Below are 15042 nucleotides of genomic sequence, written 5' to 3' on the forward strand. Positions count from 1 at the left end.
AAATGTGTATAGATTACTTTATCTCTGTATTCAATATAGATAAAAACCCTTCTTTGAAAAAAAAAAAATCTATGCTCCGGAAACAGTAGATAGGATAAAGCTAAGCACAATCTAGTCAATCATGAGACTTGTTGCTGGCTGGCATTGATAGCTCAGAGAGTTCATCTTGAAATAGTGCCATTAAATATTGATGACATACTGGCAAAGGACAGTCCAGCCACAGAGGAGGAAATTTAGCTAGTGAGGGGGGTGGGGTGTGTGAGAGAGAGAGAAAGAAGCACACAGACACCATTCACATGGAATCATAAATCCTCAACTTTAGAACATCAAACAAGTGCTGTTGGTTGACATTGTCACGACAATTATGGTGCTTGCTGTCTCTTCGCAGTCCAACGTTTGTACTAGACAAATAAACATGCAGAAATACATGTGGTATGTGGAAGAGTTAAATATTGGAAGAAAGTAAAGGTCTTTACTAGTCAGATGAAAACGCAAACTCACACCTTCCAAAATGTATTGTGTGTCAGAATGAACATAATTTCCTGCCTTCCACAAGCAGCTTCTCTGGCTCACTGACCTTCCTTTTCTTCTTGGGTCCTATTACCTCTTCCTGGCTAAATGCAAGGTTCAGGCAGTTTATCTGTAAGAACCATCAGAAACAGTGATCATTCTCACGGTACAGGCTCCTGCTAGATGAGTCAAGAAATACAACTTCCAAAACTACAATGTGTTTTCCTGAATCCTCTTGGGTTTGTTCAGTGTGATCCTGTTCTCCAGAAAAGCAATTAGGCAAGGAATCAAACTTGGAATACTGGATGGAATTGGGACTGTAAGATTTGTGAAAGCAACAGGTTCAGCTTCAGGGACAGAGAATGGTTTTGGTGGCAGAAGGAACAGCACCCATCTCCCCACTGCCGAAAGAAAACACAAGGAGCAAGGAGACCTTGGAGAAATATAATAGCTTATAGGGCATAGCCTTTTTCACCAACCTCAGATAATCATAGAAGTGTGTAAAAGAAGGGGGGCACGTGTCAAATTTGTGGTCACTGGAAACAGCCTTTCAGGAGGAGACATAGAGTACCTCTATTTGTACATCAGGGAAATTCAGCACAAGTTGGTTGATCTCAGACTTCAAAGACTACCTGTGAGTCTGCAAAAAATAACTAAGCAAAGCAAGCTTTTTTCCAAGAGGCTTAACTCTCCTCTAGAAAGACACAGACCTCCCTCAAAAATATTCAGGGGCCTACAAATCAAAAGGTTAAAAAACACGGATAAATATATGTTAGAATATAAATGGGTCAATGGTACAGGCAATTCAGACAGACCACAGAGAGACGGAGAGCCAGAACAACAGTTGAAGCGTTCGCTGTGCCAAGTGACAAACTCACTTATTCTCGTTATCACAGAACATATTTGCATTTTTACAATAATAATCTGGAGCTGCAGAGAGTAACGTGTGTTGTTGCCCACCCAGAAGGGACAAAGCACACAGTCTGGCAATGTAACTACTCTTGCTCTCACTGGAACTGAGCTGAAGGGACACACCACAGCACATCGCCTCCAGAAGAAAGTTCATTTGGATGAAAGTAAGAGGAAAAGAGTGCTAACCGAGCTCCTGCTCCAAAACAGGAGTACCTTACTCCAGTTTCACCGTAAAATATGAGGAATCCTGTAACGGAAGCAGGATAAACACAAGGAGTTAATAAAGAGCTATTCCAGAATGCATCCTGGAGACAAGCACAAGGTCTCCAGATTACAAGATGTGGTCATTATAGAATTCCCCACTCACGTCACCAAGGCTTGCTTTCTATCTGACCTTGGTATGAGGCTTTGGTAATCTCTACATAGCAATGGTCTTTCTAATGTGTGAAATAACTCTGATTATGGATTAACAGCAAAATAGTTTGAAACAACCTCACTTCGCCTCTCTATCGTGTTTCAAATTGTTTTTCCTCCCCTCTTCCCTCCTCTTCATTATGAGCAACACAATATTGCTTAATGCAGAAAGTACAATTTCCTTTCCATAAAAACAGAGAAAACAAGAATCTGCCAAAGTGGGACGGGCAGGTTCTCCTTCATCCTGCACACCCAGGCTGACAAAACTTCCAATGCTGCCCAAGGCATATTTGCTTGAGGAAAGAGTGATGAGAGGATCTCTGTGTTACAGCTCCTGACCTGATATCCAGCTGCTCAAACTGGCATTTTAGGCAGTTATTTACTTTCCTCTCCCTGGCATCGTTTTAACCTGTCTGCTTCCTTTTTTTGAAGTAAAGGGCCCAGAGAGGGGAAACACTGCATCCAAAAACTCTCCAGTGCTAACACAGCTGCAGGGTTTGTACCCTGTCCTGCTGGCCACACAATAAAGCAAGGGATGATCCCCAGTCTCCCGGCGCCCAGTCACCTGAGTAAGGCAGCTCTCCTTCTATTTTAGCCTAAACCGCATAAAGAGAGCATCAGCTAAAGTTGGTGCTTTTCTTTCCTCTATTGAGGAATGGATCATCTGCAGCACAGGCAACTACTCAGAAAAGTTTTTACCCCTTTGCTATTCCTCCTAAATTTTCTGCATGGATGGGATACTTTTGAGGCGGGAGAAATAGCCACAAGGAGCAGCTGGTCACGCAGAGTCCACTGCAACTCTCCCAGAGCTTTCCTCCCCTTTACCACAGGCAGCATGACCACCTAACAGGGCCCTGAGATGAGAAGAGTAAAAACATCCATGCAAGCCATCAAGTGCTCTAGACAAGCACTACTCATCTATTGAATGAATAAGATGTCAACCGTGTGAGGTATTTCACCGAAGCCAACATGTCCTGTCCTGCCCCTGCCCAGCTACAAGTTCACGTAGGAACTCGGAGCACGGAACAGACCCCAGGTCCAACTTCCAGGTCCCATCCTTAACCAAACACTCAAGCTTCTTCCCCAGAAATGTTGCTCTAAATGGGATTATGTCAGATCCTACGTATGTTTATTTGACTTTAACCAGAAAGTAAACCTCTTAAACGGTGTGGTGAAAAGCAGGAAATCCCTCCCATTGACTAAACATACAATCAAAGCCTCCAGAAGTTGATTAATTCTAATTTTTCCCGTGTACTGGGATGCTTGACTTAGAACAACTGATGGGAGAGCTTGCGCAGTATGAATGTTGGTTTTTTGTCTTGCGCAACCACTACAGGCCCTCGGCTCCACTGATGAGCCAGGTGCTACAAAATCCCACAGGAGAAGGCCCAGGCCCTCGCACGCTGACCCTGCGAAGGACCACGCTGACAACAGGACAGGTGGGACAAGTCCAGATCAAGTAGCAAAGACAGGAACAGACCCATGACCTCCTGACTCTGAGTCCAAGGCGTAGTTCTGGGTCTAGGTCACACCGTGAACACACAGTGAGTTTGAATCTCCTGTTTTACAATACTGCACTACGTGTAAAAAAGTAATATGCTGCCACAGAATTTTTCTGTAAAAATACAGCTAACTTGTGAATCATACAAGTGTTACTAATTTCTGGCATAAAACTAACAGGACAGCTGCACATTGTCTGGAGAAGATATCAGGCTAAAAATAGATTAGACTTAGATTAAAGCCTTCCCAAGGCAGACTGGTGGATGAAACAGAATGAGCAGACCACAGCTACACTGCTATTCTTAGATAGACAAAATCAGGACCCAGTTTTGTGCTCTGCAATTTTCAATCCCCAGTGTCCCCACGTATTCCGGCCAAAAATTCCCAGCATAAATCGAAGCAAATTTACAGCTCTTCTGACATGTGTTTTGCTTCCCAAGGCATCCTATGTAGAAAAGCTAAAATTGCACAAGAGCATTCAACTGTGTCCCTCTTTGTCCCTGGCCTGCCCCATGCTGAGGTTTGGTACTTGGCAAATTTATGCCCTCAGAAGAGTTCCCTTTGTCAGGGACACGGAGTGTTTAGTTTGGTACCTTGTAACTATTCTGACAAATTCAGAAGCATATTAATGTCACAAGAAGTCCAGTTCCATCAAGCGAACCAGAAGAAGATACAAGACTTAACTGCTGAAACAAGGCAAAATGATCCTCAGGTGTCGGGGGACGTCTATCATCATCAGGAAACTTTAATCAGAGAGAGCCAGTGCCTGATGTATCCTGTGATTTCAGCTGCAGCTAACGTTGACTCGACAGCAGAGCAAACACTTGCCACTTCCAAAAATCAAGCCCATGAGTCTTTAAATTGATCCCCTAAGACCTGAGTTATCCTGGTCAACGGCCATTTCTCTCGGGTTGGAGGCAATAATCCCCATCTGCTCACTGACAGTTGGCTGCTCCACGCTTTCCAAGCACAGCAAAAATCAAGGTTCACGAGGTACGTCATGGTGTCCAGTGAAAGGACAAGAGGAAATGAACACAAGCTGAAATACAGGAAATTCCATTTAAATGTAAGGACAAACTTTTTTTTACTGCGAGGGCGATCAAATACTGGCACAAGTTGTACAGAGAGGTTGTGGAGTCTCCATCCTTGGCAATACTCAACACCCGACTGGACAAGGTCCTGAGAAACCTGCTCCACTTCACCCTGCTTTGAGCAGGTAGGTTGGACATGACGATCTCCAACGGTCCCTGCTGACCGCAGTGATTCCGCAAAGGCGGCACAATGGTTAAAGGCTCAACGCAGGGCTGAGCACTGGTCTCGTATCAGTTTCCAGTAAAGCAACTACACTGACATCAGTGGAATGAATCCTGATTTTCATCTGTGTAAGTGGAGGAGAATCATGCTGGTTAGCATGAAAGCCAGTTTACGCAGGTGGAAGAATGAAAGACACTCACTGTGGTGCTTCTGTGGAAACTTGCCACGTTTTTGTCCCCAGGAAGCCATGCCAACGCATCACTACCACTAGTCCTCTTCCTTTTCCATAGCTCACTGTTCAAATCTTTGACATTCAACGCAATTTCTTTTTCATGAACTGGAAGCCTCACAGGCCTACTCTATACCTCATGTATCTTGTAACATTTAAAGGACTAATGAAGATTTTTCCAGAGTGTAGGAAAAAAAAATTCTTCAAAAATACCTGTTGAAAAAAAATTTATCAATCTCTCTCCTTATAATCTCTTCCAGGGCCCTCAATCCCACTGTACACTGCTGTGCTGGCCATTCTGATTGCTGGATCACAATCCAATACACGTCCCAAAACCAGAAGCTTTCCCCCGTAAGATTACAGCATTGTAACCGAGGAGGCGAAAAGTAACGGACACTCCTTCTGCCTACTAGGCTGCTACCCAGCTTAGTCCCTCATGGGATATTAGATCTGTCCAACCTTAATTTATGCAGATTTCTCTGAAGGGTCTGATTGCTAGCATGTACGTTATGAACATACGTAAAGGCAGCCAGCGTGGAAGCTCCACGTCTTCCCGCGGATGTCCCTGGGGTAGCTGTCAGGGAATCTGAGGGCGCAAGGGTTAAGTCTCCCCGGATCTGCGGGGTGAGGGGCTTCACCTCTGAATGAAGAGATCACTAGGAAACTGTTTCCTGCACACTAGACAGGGATAACTCATGCAAGGGATGAATGGCCCCAAGATACAGCTAAGGATCTGACGTGAATTGAGAGAAGCCAGGAATTTCCTGACCTCCCTGTCTCACTCCTCCCAGAATGGCCTGAGCTCACAGGAAGGAGAGAGGCAAGCTCATCTCTGAATCTTTCTCTCTTCATTGTTTGGGTCTGTGTAGCCTCAGCTGGTTTGGAGGAGAAAATGTTCTGGGAACTTCTCATCAGATACAGCTCTCTTGATAGACAGTTAGAGATAAACCTTTCTTTTTTTTTTTCTTTTCTGCAAAAGTTCAAGATAATGACATTGCCACAGAAAAATGCTTTCCTATTGCTCTGCAAATGGCAGGCTTCACCCTTCAACTGCTTTCTGTCATGGCATTTTTAAAAGTGGTTTGCCTGGGAAAAATCAGACAACAAAGGTCTTGATCTCCAAGCTGTTATTCTGCAATTGGATCCACTGGTGCTGACCTTCACTTTCAGACAGAAGCTGTGTACAACACGGGAGCTCAGCAAAGGCAGAAGAATCTCCATCAGGGTGACCAGGGCCCTGAGCACCAGCAGGACACTGACCGCTGGCAAACACAACAGATATTACTTGCAGTGTGTCAGCCATGAAAGACTGTTCACACCGGCTTCCATCGCTGACACAGTCCCTCGGAGAAAGAGGACGTGGCCAGGTAGCCAAGTCTTCTGCATGGGAGCAGCAGCTGGAGGCCAGACAGGCTATCCTCTAAGGTCTAAGCCAGCACTGATTTACAACATTTAGGTATGAATCTCTCCCTAGACACCTAACTTTCAGACAGCTCCAGTTAAGAGAGCTAATCCGCATGGCAGGAGTATGCCTACAGCAGGCAGTGAATCACAGTGCAGAGACCCCTGAGCTATCACTGAACCAAACTGATTATGTCCACGCAAGGCCAAGTGTCAACACGCTTCCTCATGTCCCACAGCAGCCTAGGAGCACAAGCACGGCCAGTCCAGCCGCCTCAGCCGTGTCTGGCCTAGCTAATGAAGCCAGAAACTTGGGAGGCAGAACGGACTTGTGCTGTGCTGATACGGCCACACCATTTCCAGCTCTGGCACGGGCTCGGTCAGGGGCAATTCAGGGCTCTCTGCACGGCTGCTTCACTGTGCAGTGAGACTGCTCTAAGGACCACCCCAGAACTTCAGCCCACAGCTTCCTGATGGGAGATAAAAGCCTGCAGAGGCGTCCACATGGTCAGATTTTACTCATCTTCTAGTTCTGTTTCATTCCAAACTCATTCCACTGCAACATGTTTGCTCACACGATGACAAAGCTTACCAAAATCAACTTGCAGGACAAGAACATTAAAGGATTCACAAGAGGATAAAGGAGTATGCTGAAGAATTCAAGAAGTTATCTTAAGTTCAGTGCAGGATTCCAATCTCATCAGCAGATTTCTATAAGCCAAATCAATGGGCAGCGATTCCCCATTTTACCCAACTCTTCACAGCTCCTAGAATGCCAGTGGGAAGTAGCAAGACGCACAAAGATAGCACACTGGGCCAAATCCTTGGCTGATGCAATCAGAAAAACTCTCCTGAAGTCAGCAGGGGTAGGCTAATTTACATGCTGGTGTCTAACTCTGGATGATTAAGTACAGAGATGCTTTGCTGGGAAAGGGCAATCTCTCATTTGATCCTAAGTATCATCAATCATGAGATTGCAGATAACAAGCCAGTTGAGTACATGTAAATTTTTCTCCAATCTGGAAAGCCCTCTGTCAGAGACTCTCCATGGCCATTACTGAAGGCCGGTTACAGTTCTAACTGGACAGGAATAGCTGATCCTCTTTTGGCAGGTCTGCATCCTTTGCCTCTCCCGTGTCGATTAGATAAAAATAAGCCTTTAATACTTTCATTCCTAGTTTTCCTGAAGAGCTATAGGTCAGGAAGATACTGACCAATAAACTCAGTTCCAACAGTACAGTTTTTATTTTTCATAACCAAGGAACCAGAAAGAACAAAGCAGTTCACTTCAGATGAAGAGCAGTTACGGGCTCATCCACATTTCCAAAAGCAACTTGTGACTGTGGGTACCATTTTTGAACTCAGCACTTCTTGAATATCAGATCCTTGTACAAACACCAAATTCTGGGACTCTCCAAATTGTTTTAGTTAGGTCTGAAAATCTTGGCCTGAATGTTTAACTGTACAGAGAGCAGCTTTAAACCCAAGTCCCTGAGGTGCTGCTCCATGGACAGCCCAACAGCTAACACTGCGCTGCCACCAGAAGGGCAGGTCTCCCTCCCGGACCCTCTTTGCCCATTTCTCGCCTTCCAGTCTCGCCTGCTGCCTTGCAGTAGTGCTGGTATGTCAGCGATTATTCGGTGAGTTAGTTCAAGGGGATCTTCTTCTGGTGGAAACCTAACACTCGGAGTCACGCACTAGCAGTGCAAGTCTAAGGGCTCATGTCTGCCCCAATAAAGGGAGACCTCCATGGCCCAGGCTAAGCTGTTCCCCAAGGCCCCTCACACACCAAGCTGATTAAATTCCGAAATCCAGGAGAAAACAAGTCACTTTGGAGACCTTATAGCTCCTTAAAGCAGAGAGCTTCTCTGAACACACCTGACAGTTGGAAAATGCTATTACTCGACTGCACTGTAGCCTGGATAGCAACAAGGTGTTCGCATTCACACCTCAACAGGACTATCTCTACCCATCTTACCTATACTTGACCCTGTTAGATAATACCTAACTCAAACTTCCCATGCACCCAAGCTTGTCCTCATTTTTTAAGATAAACTTCACTCACCAGTTTGGCTTCCTGATTCAAGTGGAATACACAATGGTCATTTGTTTTAACCACTTCCCTCAGAAAAGAAGGGAAAGTCCCTCTCATATGGAAAATAGTGTCAAGTTTTTATCAGCACTGTCTTTACAATGATGATCTGCGCTTTTTAACTAGTGACTTGACTTTGTTTTTCCCTAGACTGACTGAAATATTAGCCAACTTCTAAGCTATGATGGTTTAAAAAATAGTATCAAAGAATACATCAAAAAAACCCTCTGCCATGCAGAATCTACCAGGCAGAGGGCTTGGGATTTTTTTTTTTTAAGTCTTTGGACGCATACAATGGATAAAGTGACTCTTCCATTTTTCAGCAACTAATGCTGTTTCCACCACTCTCAGACACTCTCACTATTGCTACCGTATTCTAATGAAATTCAGATGCTGCAAGAGAGAGGTGTCTGGTGCTCTGCTTACAATCGTGACAGACCCAAAAGAATGTCAGAGCATGAATCAGTGGGACAACCATGAGTTACAAACAAAAAAGGCTCCTGTTTTCACACAGACGGCAGAATAAACAATGATCAGAAGGAAACTGGAGGATGTGACACAAAAAAAAATGTGGTTAAAGTTTGAAAAATACCAGCCTAGGCACAGAAGTTCATTTCTAAGATCCAGAGTCAAGGCAAATACTTCACAGATGCCTTTTGAATGACACGTTAAGTTGTAGTCTCCAGTTGCTGTCTGGGTTAGACACCCCGGGATTCTTTTCAACAGAGGCGGGGAAAATTTTAGTAGCAATTTCCTACTCTCATTAACTTATCCTGTAAAGATTCAGTTTCTGAACATTCAAGCTCACGCGATTTTCAACTAATTTGAATGGGAGGAGGATCAAGTGGCAAGTCTGGTGGTATTCAGAGATTTGCCCTGTCGCTGACTCAGGGTTGGCCTGGGCAGCCTTCAGGATGCAATTAATTTCACATAAATTTACTTATCTAAAATTACATGTCTGGTCTACCCTAGTTCTTTGGGTTGCCCCAACAACCACTGAAAAAAGAGATCAGCACCTCCAGGGGATAATTCTTCCTATCCTAGAGAGGTAGCCAAAAAGGGATAGGATCCAGTAAGTACCTGTGACTCACATGTAAAGATAGTCTGGAAGCAAGAAAGGAGAGGTGAAGACCATGTTAGACAACAGACAAACATGCCCTTCAAACCTAACACAGGGTGGTGATTTCAGAGCCTTACTCCAAAAACACACACAGGTAAACCAGCTTGGTTGGGACAGTGATACGTTTTGTCTCCGTGTGTAATTCACAAGTGCCAGCTCCAGAGAACAGGACAAAATTCTTGTATTGGATGTATGAAATAAGCTGACCATGGAAAGTTTCTTCCTAAATGCTTCCAGTTCATGCTTATGTCCCTATGCCATAATACTTGGTAGCCTCTATGTACCTTGATACTGCACAATAAATCCACTAATGTTAGTTGAATCTTGTGCCATCTTAGATGACGTAATGTTCCGTGGCAATGAATTCCACCTTGCCTGGCGTATCTTAGAGCCACTGAAATTTGCTCACCTGCTGAGATGCCCTTGAGCGAAGCATCCTGCCCGTCTCCTTTATTTCCACCTTCTTTCCACCTACAATCCAAACATCAAATCAAAACTAGCTCCGAAGTTAAAACCCTACATTTAATTGGAAAAAAAAATAATCCAGAAGCCTGACTAAACCACTGTAGCAAAATCCCATGCCTGATCTGAAATTGTGTAACCTTTGCTCTCAGGCCTGGCAGTTTATTTCTGGAAACAGAGGTTTCAGAATAAAGTGTCATCTGAACGTGCAACGCATCAACTTGCAGCAGCTCCTATCAATGAAACTTAAACCCCATTTTAACCTGGTTTCCTAAGAAAACAAAGCTTATGCCTGCATGCACTCTATCCAAGTGGGTGTGTGTATGGGGAAGGAGGGAAGCTGTGCCCTGACTACTGACCTTATTAGAGAGTTTCAATAAAATTTGACGGGGGGTCCCAAAGTGCCTCAGTTTCATGAAAACAGGCAACTGGTTAGGGGAGGAAGATCCTGTTAATATCCCCACAGTGGAAAAGGTGGCAGTATGAGTTCACCCCTTACTAGTCATCGGAGAATCTGCAGTAGAAAGACCTGAAAAGGTGACTTCATAGGCAGACGAGCTTCTTTATTCCACTGCTTGGGGATCTCAGGAATGCTATTTACCATTTTGTCACTAGATGGTATTGTTCCACAGGCTATATCTGAGAGCCTCAAAGGTCAAATACAGCATGGTGTATCAGAAGCTAGGTTGGTTGAAGTGCAAGAAAAGGCTTTTTTTCGTGTATCTTCATGTACGTTTTCACATATGGAAGTGATTAGTAAAATCAAACTGTAACAGCTAAAGGAAAAGAGCTTTGATGAAAATGTAGATAATGTAACAGTATTGATGAACTGTGCATTTCCTCCATATCTAAAAAAACCTGCTGAGATAAAGAGGTGGGAAGATATTGAATGTTTCTGTTAACAAACCAAGCATCTACAACAAGCCCTTTATTATAGTTCAATCTGATCTGACACAAAACTCAAACAGCCTGTTCACCCATTTCACAGGAAGTGAGAAAACCTAACTATTATGCTAGGATACAGTCATGAGCACAAGCTCCTTCAGTTTTGAAACTGGGCATTTACCTGTATCTTGAAGGTAAAAAGATGATGCTTCCGTTTTCCAGCCTGGGTGGGTGTCACTTTTGTCCTCTCCACGCTCACTTGAATCTGCTCTGACAGGGAGAGGGTGATTCTGTAAAGCAAATGATGCTTTGTCTTAATAGCATAACCTAAAAAATATGCCAAGGTGGTAAATCCATAAACCCAGCACTAATAGGGATGAGAGGGATGAGATTTTCACAGCTCCACGGACTCCAGACCTCCCTTCTCCCAAGCCTACAGGTCTTTCAAGAGAGAAATTTTCTAAGAAAAACCAGAATTCCGACCTAAATGGCTTCCTATCTTCATGAGTTAGTTATGCTGGGGTTTCTTCCCTGGCACTGACCACCTAAAATTAAATCGTCAAGTCTGAGCTACCAGTCCAGGCCGCCCCTTAGGTCATTTTGGAGAGACACCACCAGAGGACCATTCATTCCAGCCCACCTTGGTGTCTAAGGAAATTATCTGAATTACCTGCTAAGGATGCCTCCTCCTCCACTAAGCACAGAGGGGGGCCTAAAGAAATTAGGCACAACATGTAACTTCTAGATGGCTAGAGGTAAGTGGAAGGAATCCCACCTAACTACACAGTGGAACATGGCTTAGTCCTGAGAAACGCCAAGTGGAAATGCAAAAGTCTCTGCAATTTTCTCCATTTTGTGCACGTCTGTGTGTAAGTGTGCGTGTGTGTGCGCACACGCATGTGTTGTGTGTCTCTGCACAGTCACTGCCCTCTTCTGGGAGAACATACTAGACTCAGTAAGTCAGTGGATATGCTGGAATGGAATTCACTTTACGTCTACCGACTTCCAGCCTCAGTGTTCAATCTGCTGCAGCGCTGCTGCCCTACACAAGCTGAAACTCGTATTAAATTAGAATTCTGAGAAAATGGTTTTTTTAAGGAGAGTTTTGCTAGATAAACTCTATTCCTCCATCGAGAACCGAATAGAGCGGTTTCTATACCTTTGTGCTCCCCTCCTCTTCCTCTTCATCACAGTCTAACCCTTGATGGGAGATCTCAGTAGGGCCATTCTTCTGGATCAGGTTGCTTTCAACTGTCCCCATTCTTTTCTTTTCAGTTGTCACTCTCACTTTCATGAGGTGGAACCCAGTGGAGACTGACCCTACTCTCAGGTTGACAGGATCGCCATCAAACAACAGGTCACCAGGGCTGCCATCTTCCTTAAAGCCTGGGGGCTGGTAATCTTTGGGAGTTACTGCACAGGGAGAAAGCACCCACTGATGTCAGAGAAATCAAGTTCCATCTCTCCTTAATCTGATTTATAAAGAACAAGTGTATACAAGCCTCAAGTAACAACATCAACTACTAAAAATATTCTGGGGGTTTTTTTCAGGAAGAAGGGAGAGAATGCAAAGGAAAAAATGAGCCGAGCAAATGTTATCAGGAAGCTCAAAGAAATAATGACTTTAGGATGCTGAGATACCATTAATGCGCTCGACTTTCTGGAGCAGAACCTGACAAACGCAGGATGCCTGTTCCTTAAAAAAACAAACACTGTGAAGGAGAAGGATGTCTCCTTTTCACACTGCATGGCTGTACTTCTTACCCGGATGTTCAACCCTTTCTTAAAAAGCATCTGCCACCCCTGTGCGTCAGAAGACTTCGCTATGTTTTACACCATTTCTCACTGTTATCAATTAACAGCTTCTACCATTTCACCTTTCTATGCTTTACTTACCTTACAGGGGCTCACGATTAGCATAGAAACTGATGGAGAGGGAATTTTTCCCCACAGCCCACACTGTTCTCCACCTACCATCATTGTAGTAGAGGAGTTTCATGGTCAGGGTAATGTCATTGGGAAGCGGCCCGAGGTTTTGCATTAACAGGTACAGTTTACGGATCAGGAGCCGGCTGGCCTCTTTAACATCCTCGCTGCACACCCCATTCACAAAGTTCATTTGGTTGCTACAATCAGAAGAAGAATAACAGATTTGTTTTCCTCAGTCATGAATATTCACGATCTAATTACAAATACAGTGCACCCACTGACTTGTCTGAAACCACCAGCAACAAAGCTACAATGCCTTTATGTAATTTCCAGATAAACAGGGAAGTGAAACAGACTCCAGGGATGGGGTGGCATCAGCAAAACAACAGCTCTAAACTAAGAGGCACCGCATTTGCATTTGAACAGACTTTGTAGCTGGGGCAATGGACCCCATTATACAAATGTCATGACTCACTTGTTTGAACATGATTAAATTGGATCAAAGGACCATAAAACAGTGCCTTTCACCTAAGCAATTTCAGGAATGAGAGGAATGAGGTGAGAATCCCATATAAAGCCGATTCATCACAGGGGCTATTTTCAAGTCCATTTTGCAGTTTGAAGAGAAGCGAATTGCATGTTCTCACTTCAATTCCATGTAAGAAAAACTAGCTCAGAAGCACATTTTTCAAAAGTGACTAAGGGGCATTCCTCTCACCTCCTTCACCAATCCAAATGTCAGCTGGCTAGTCTAAGCAAGCAGTCTAGACTGAGATAAACCTCTAACAGAAGTGGGATGAATGGCTCTCCGGAGGAGTTTGTTTCTCTTGACTACAGAGGTAGATGAGATGAGCAGCTTAGATCAGCCAGCTAACTTTAGACGGTTGAAGATGGACTAGATGAATCACTACGTGACTAAGGAACTTAAACTTCCTTATCTTTCAGTGAGAAGGGGCCATAAAAAAAATGTAGCTCCTCCCTTACGTCTTCAGAAGACCACTGGCAGGTGGGTGACACTATATACAGGCTGGATGGTCCCCAACACAATCATCCCAAAGTGCTTCAAAAGCAGTAAGTAAGTAATCCAAGAGAGCAGAGAGGATCCCAGGGCTGAATATGACTGACTTAACCACTGGAAGGAACAGCTTCATTAAGACTGATTTCCCCTTCCAGTTGAAGCTTCTTGGCTCGTCAAGAAAACTGAGTGGCTGTTGAACTGCCTGAATTCGCAGGGTACGCAGGTATGGTTTGGTAAGCTCCAAACTGCCAACAGCAAAACTCTGTGCTGAGCACACTGGGCAATTAGATTAAATCCTGTATGTTCCGAAATGTACATCAAGTGAGAGGACAAATGCTGGCAATGCCTAAGGTGGAGTAAAGAGAAGGTAGGCCTTCTCTTACACATCACCTTTACAAGCCTTGGGATTAGTGGAATAGAAATGGTACGGGGAAAGCAAAAAGAGACGAGACTTCCATAGGCATTAATGGGTCAAGTACTGGTTCAGTATGGGAATAACATTGTGGATTTGATGGAGGAATGTGCCAAAAGGTAGAAGCTGAGGAACTGAACCTCTCTGAAGGACTGGGATCAATAGCAACGAATTCCTCCGAAATCCAACTAAAGTAAGGCAGAGACCACTTAGGAGAAAATTTCCTTTTACCACTCAGATACGATGATGCAGACCCACAAAACACCTCGCACGTAATGATTAACTCAGACATGACAATAACCCTTGCAGGTGTATAAAAGCAGTTTTATCAGCTGAACGAGCTGATAGCAAAGACGACACAATACTCTGATCAATGCCAGAATGTCAGCTTACTAACAACTGCAGGTACATGCGTGATCCTGCGATAGCAGTGTCAGGAGGAAACAGAACAGAGCCCAGGGATCTGATGCCACGGGCTTTGAAGCCTCAGAGCAGTAATGAGACTTCAACAGAGCAGATATAAACACAACAGCAAGATTACTGAGCCTCTCCTTGGCCAGTACGACAGACACCAAGGGATGCTGAGTTCCTTTTGGGGACTGTTATTTCTAGGAACTAATGACTGATCTGAGTAAGGCTGATTAAAAAACCAAAGTACTCCAGAGCTATCTATTATCTTTCGGATCCCAAAGCTCTCCTCTTTCCCTCAGTGTAGTAAGGACAACTGACAGCAACTTCAAAGCAGAAACAGAGGGTACAGTCAACAGGACACTCCAGACTCAGACATAGCTCAGATTTTCCCAACAGAAAATCACTTTGCCACGTACTACAAATTATGTGGATGTGTTTAGAGAAAGAGCGGCAAACGGTACACTACAGGAGTGTTGCGGAGGAGTTTCCTGAG

General features: G+C 44.2%; 1 protein-coding gene across 2 annotated transcripts in view; it reads right to left on the minus strand.

The window, feature by feature from the left end:
• HORMAD2 (HORMA domain containing 2) overlaps positions 1-15042 on the minus strand; it is a 26393-nt gene continuing 11351 nt past the window's right edge. The window contains exons 11-15 of one of the 2 annotated variants that reach the window (XM_075167194.1): positions 12754-12905; positions 11939-12192; positions 10961-11069; positions 9842-9903; positions 1-640 (exon numbers count right to left, since the gene is read on the minus strand). In XM_075167194.1, the coding sequence (XP_075023295.1) occupies positions 524-640; positions 9842-9903; positions 10961-11069; positions 11939-12192; positions 12754-12905 (694 nt within the window). In that variant the 3' untranslated portion in view covers positions 1-523. The other variant, XM_075167195.1, reaches the window with a different exon arrangement.

The sequence above is a fragment of the Calonectris borealis genome, chromosome 18 (genome assembly GCF_964195595.1).
Source record: "Calonectris borealis chromosome 18, bCalBor7.hap1.2, whole genome shotgun sequence".
Classification (NCBI taxonomy): Eukaryota; Metazoa; Chordata; class Aves; order Procellariiformes; family Procellariidae; genus Calonectris; species Calonectris borealis.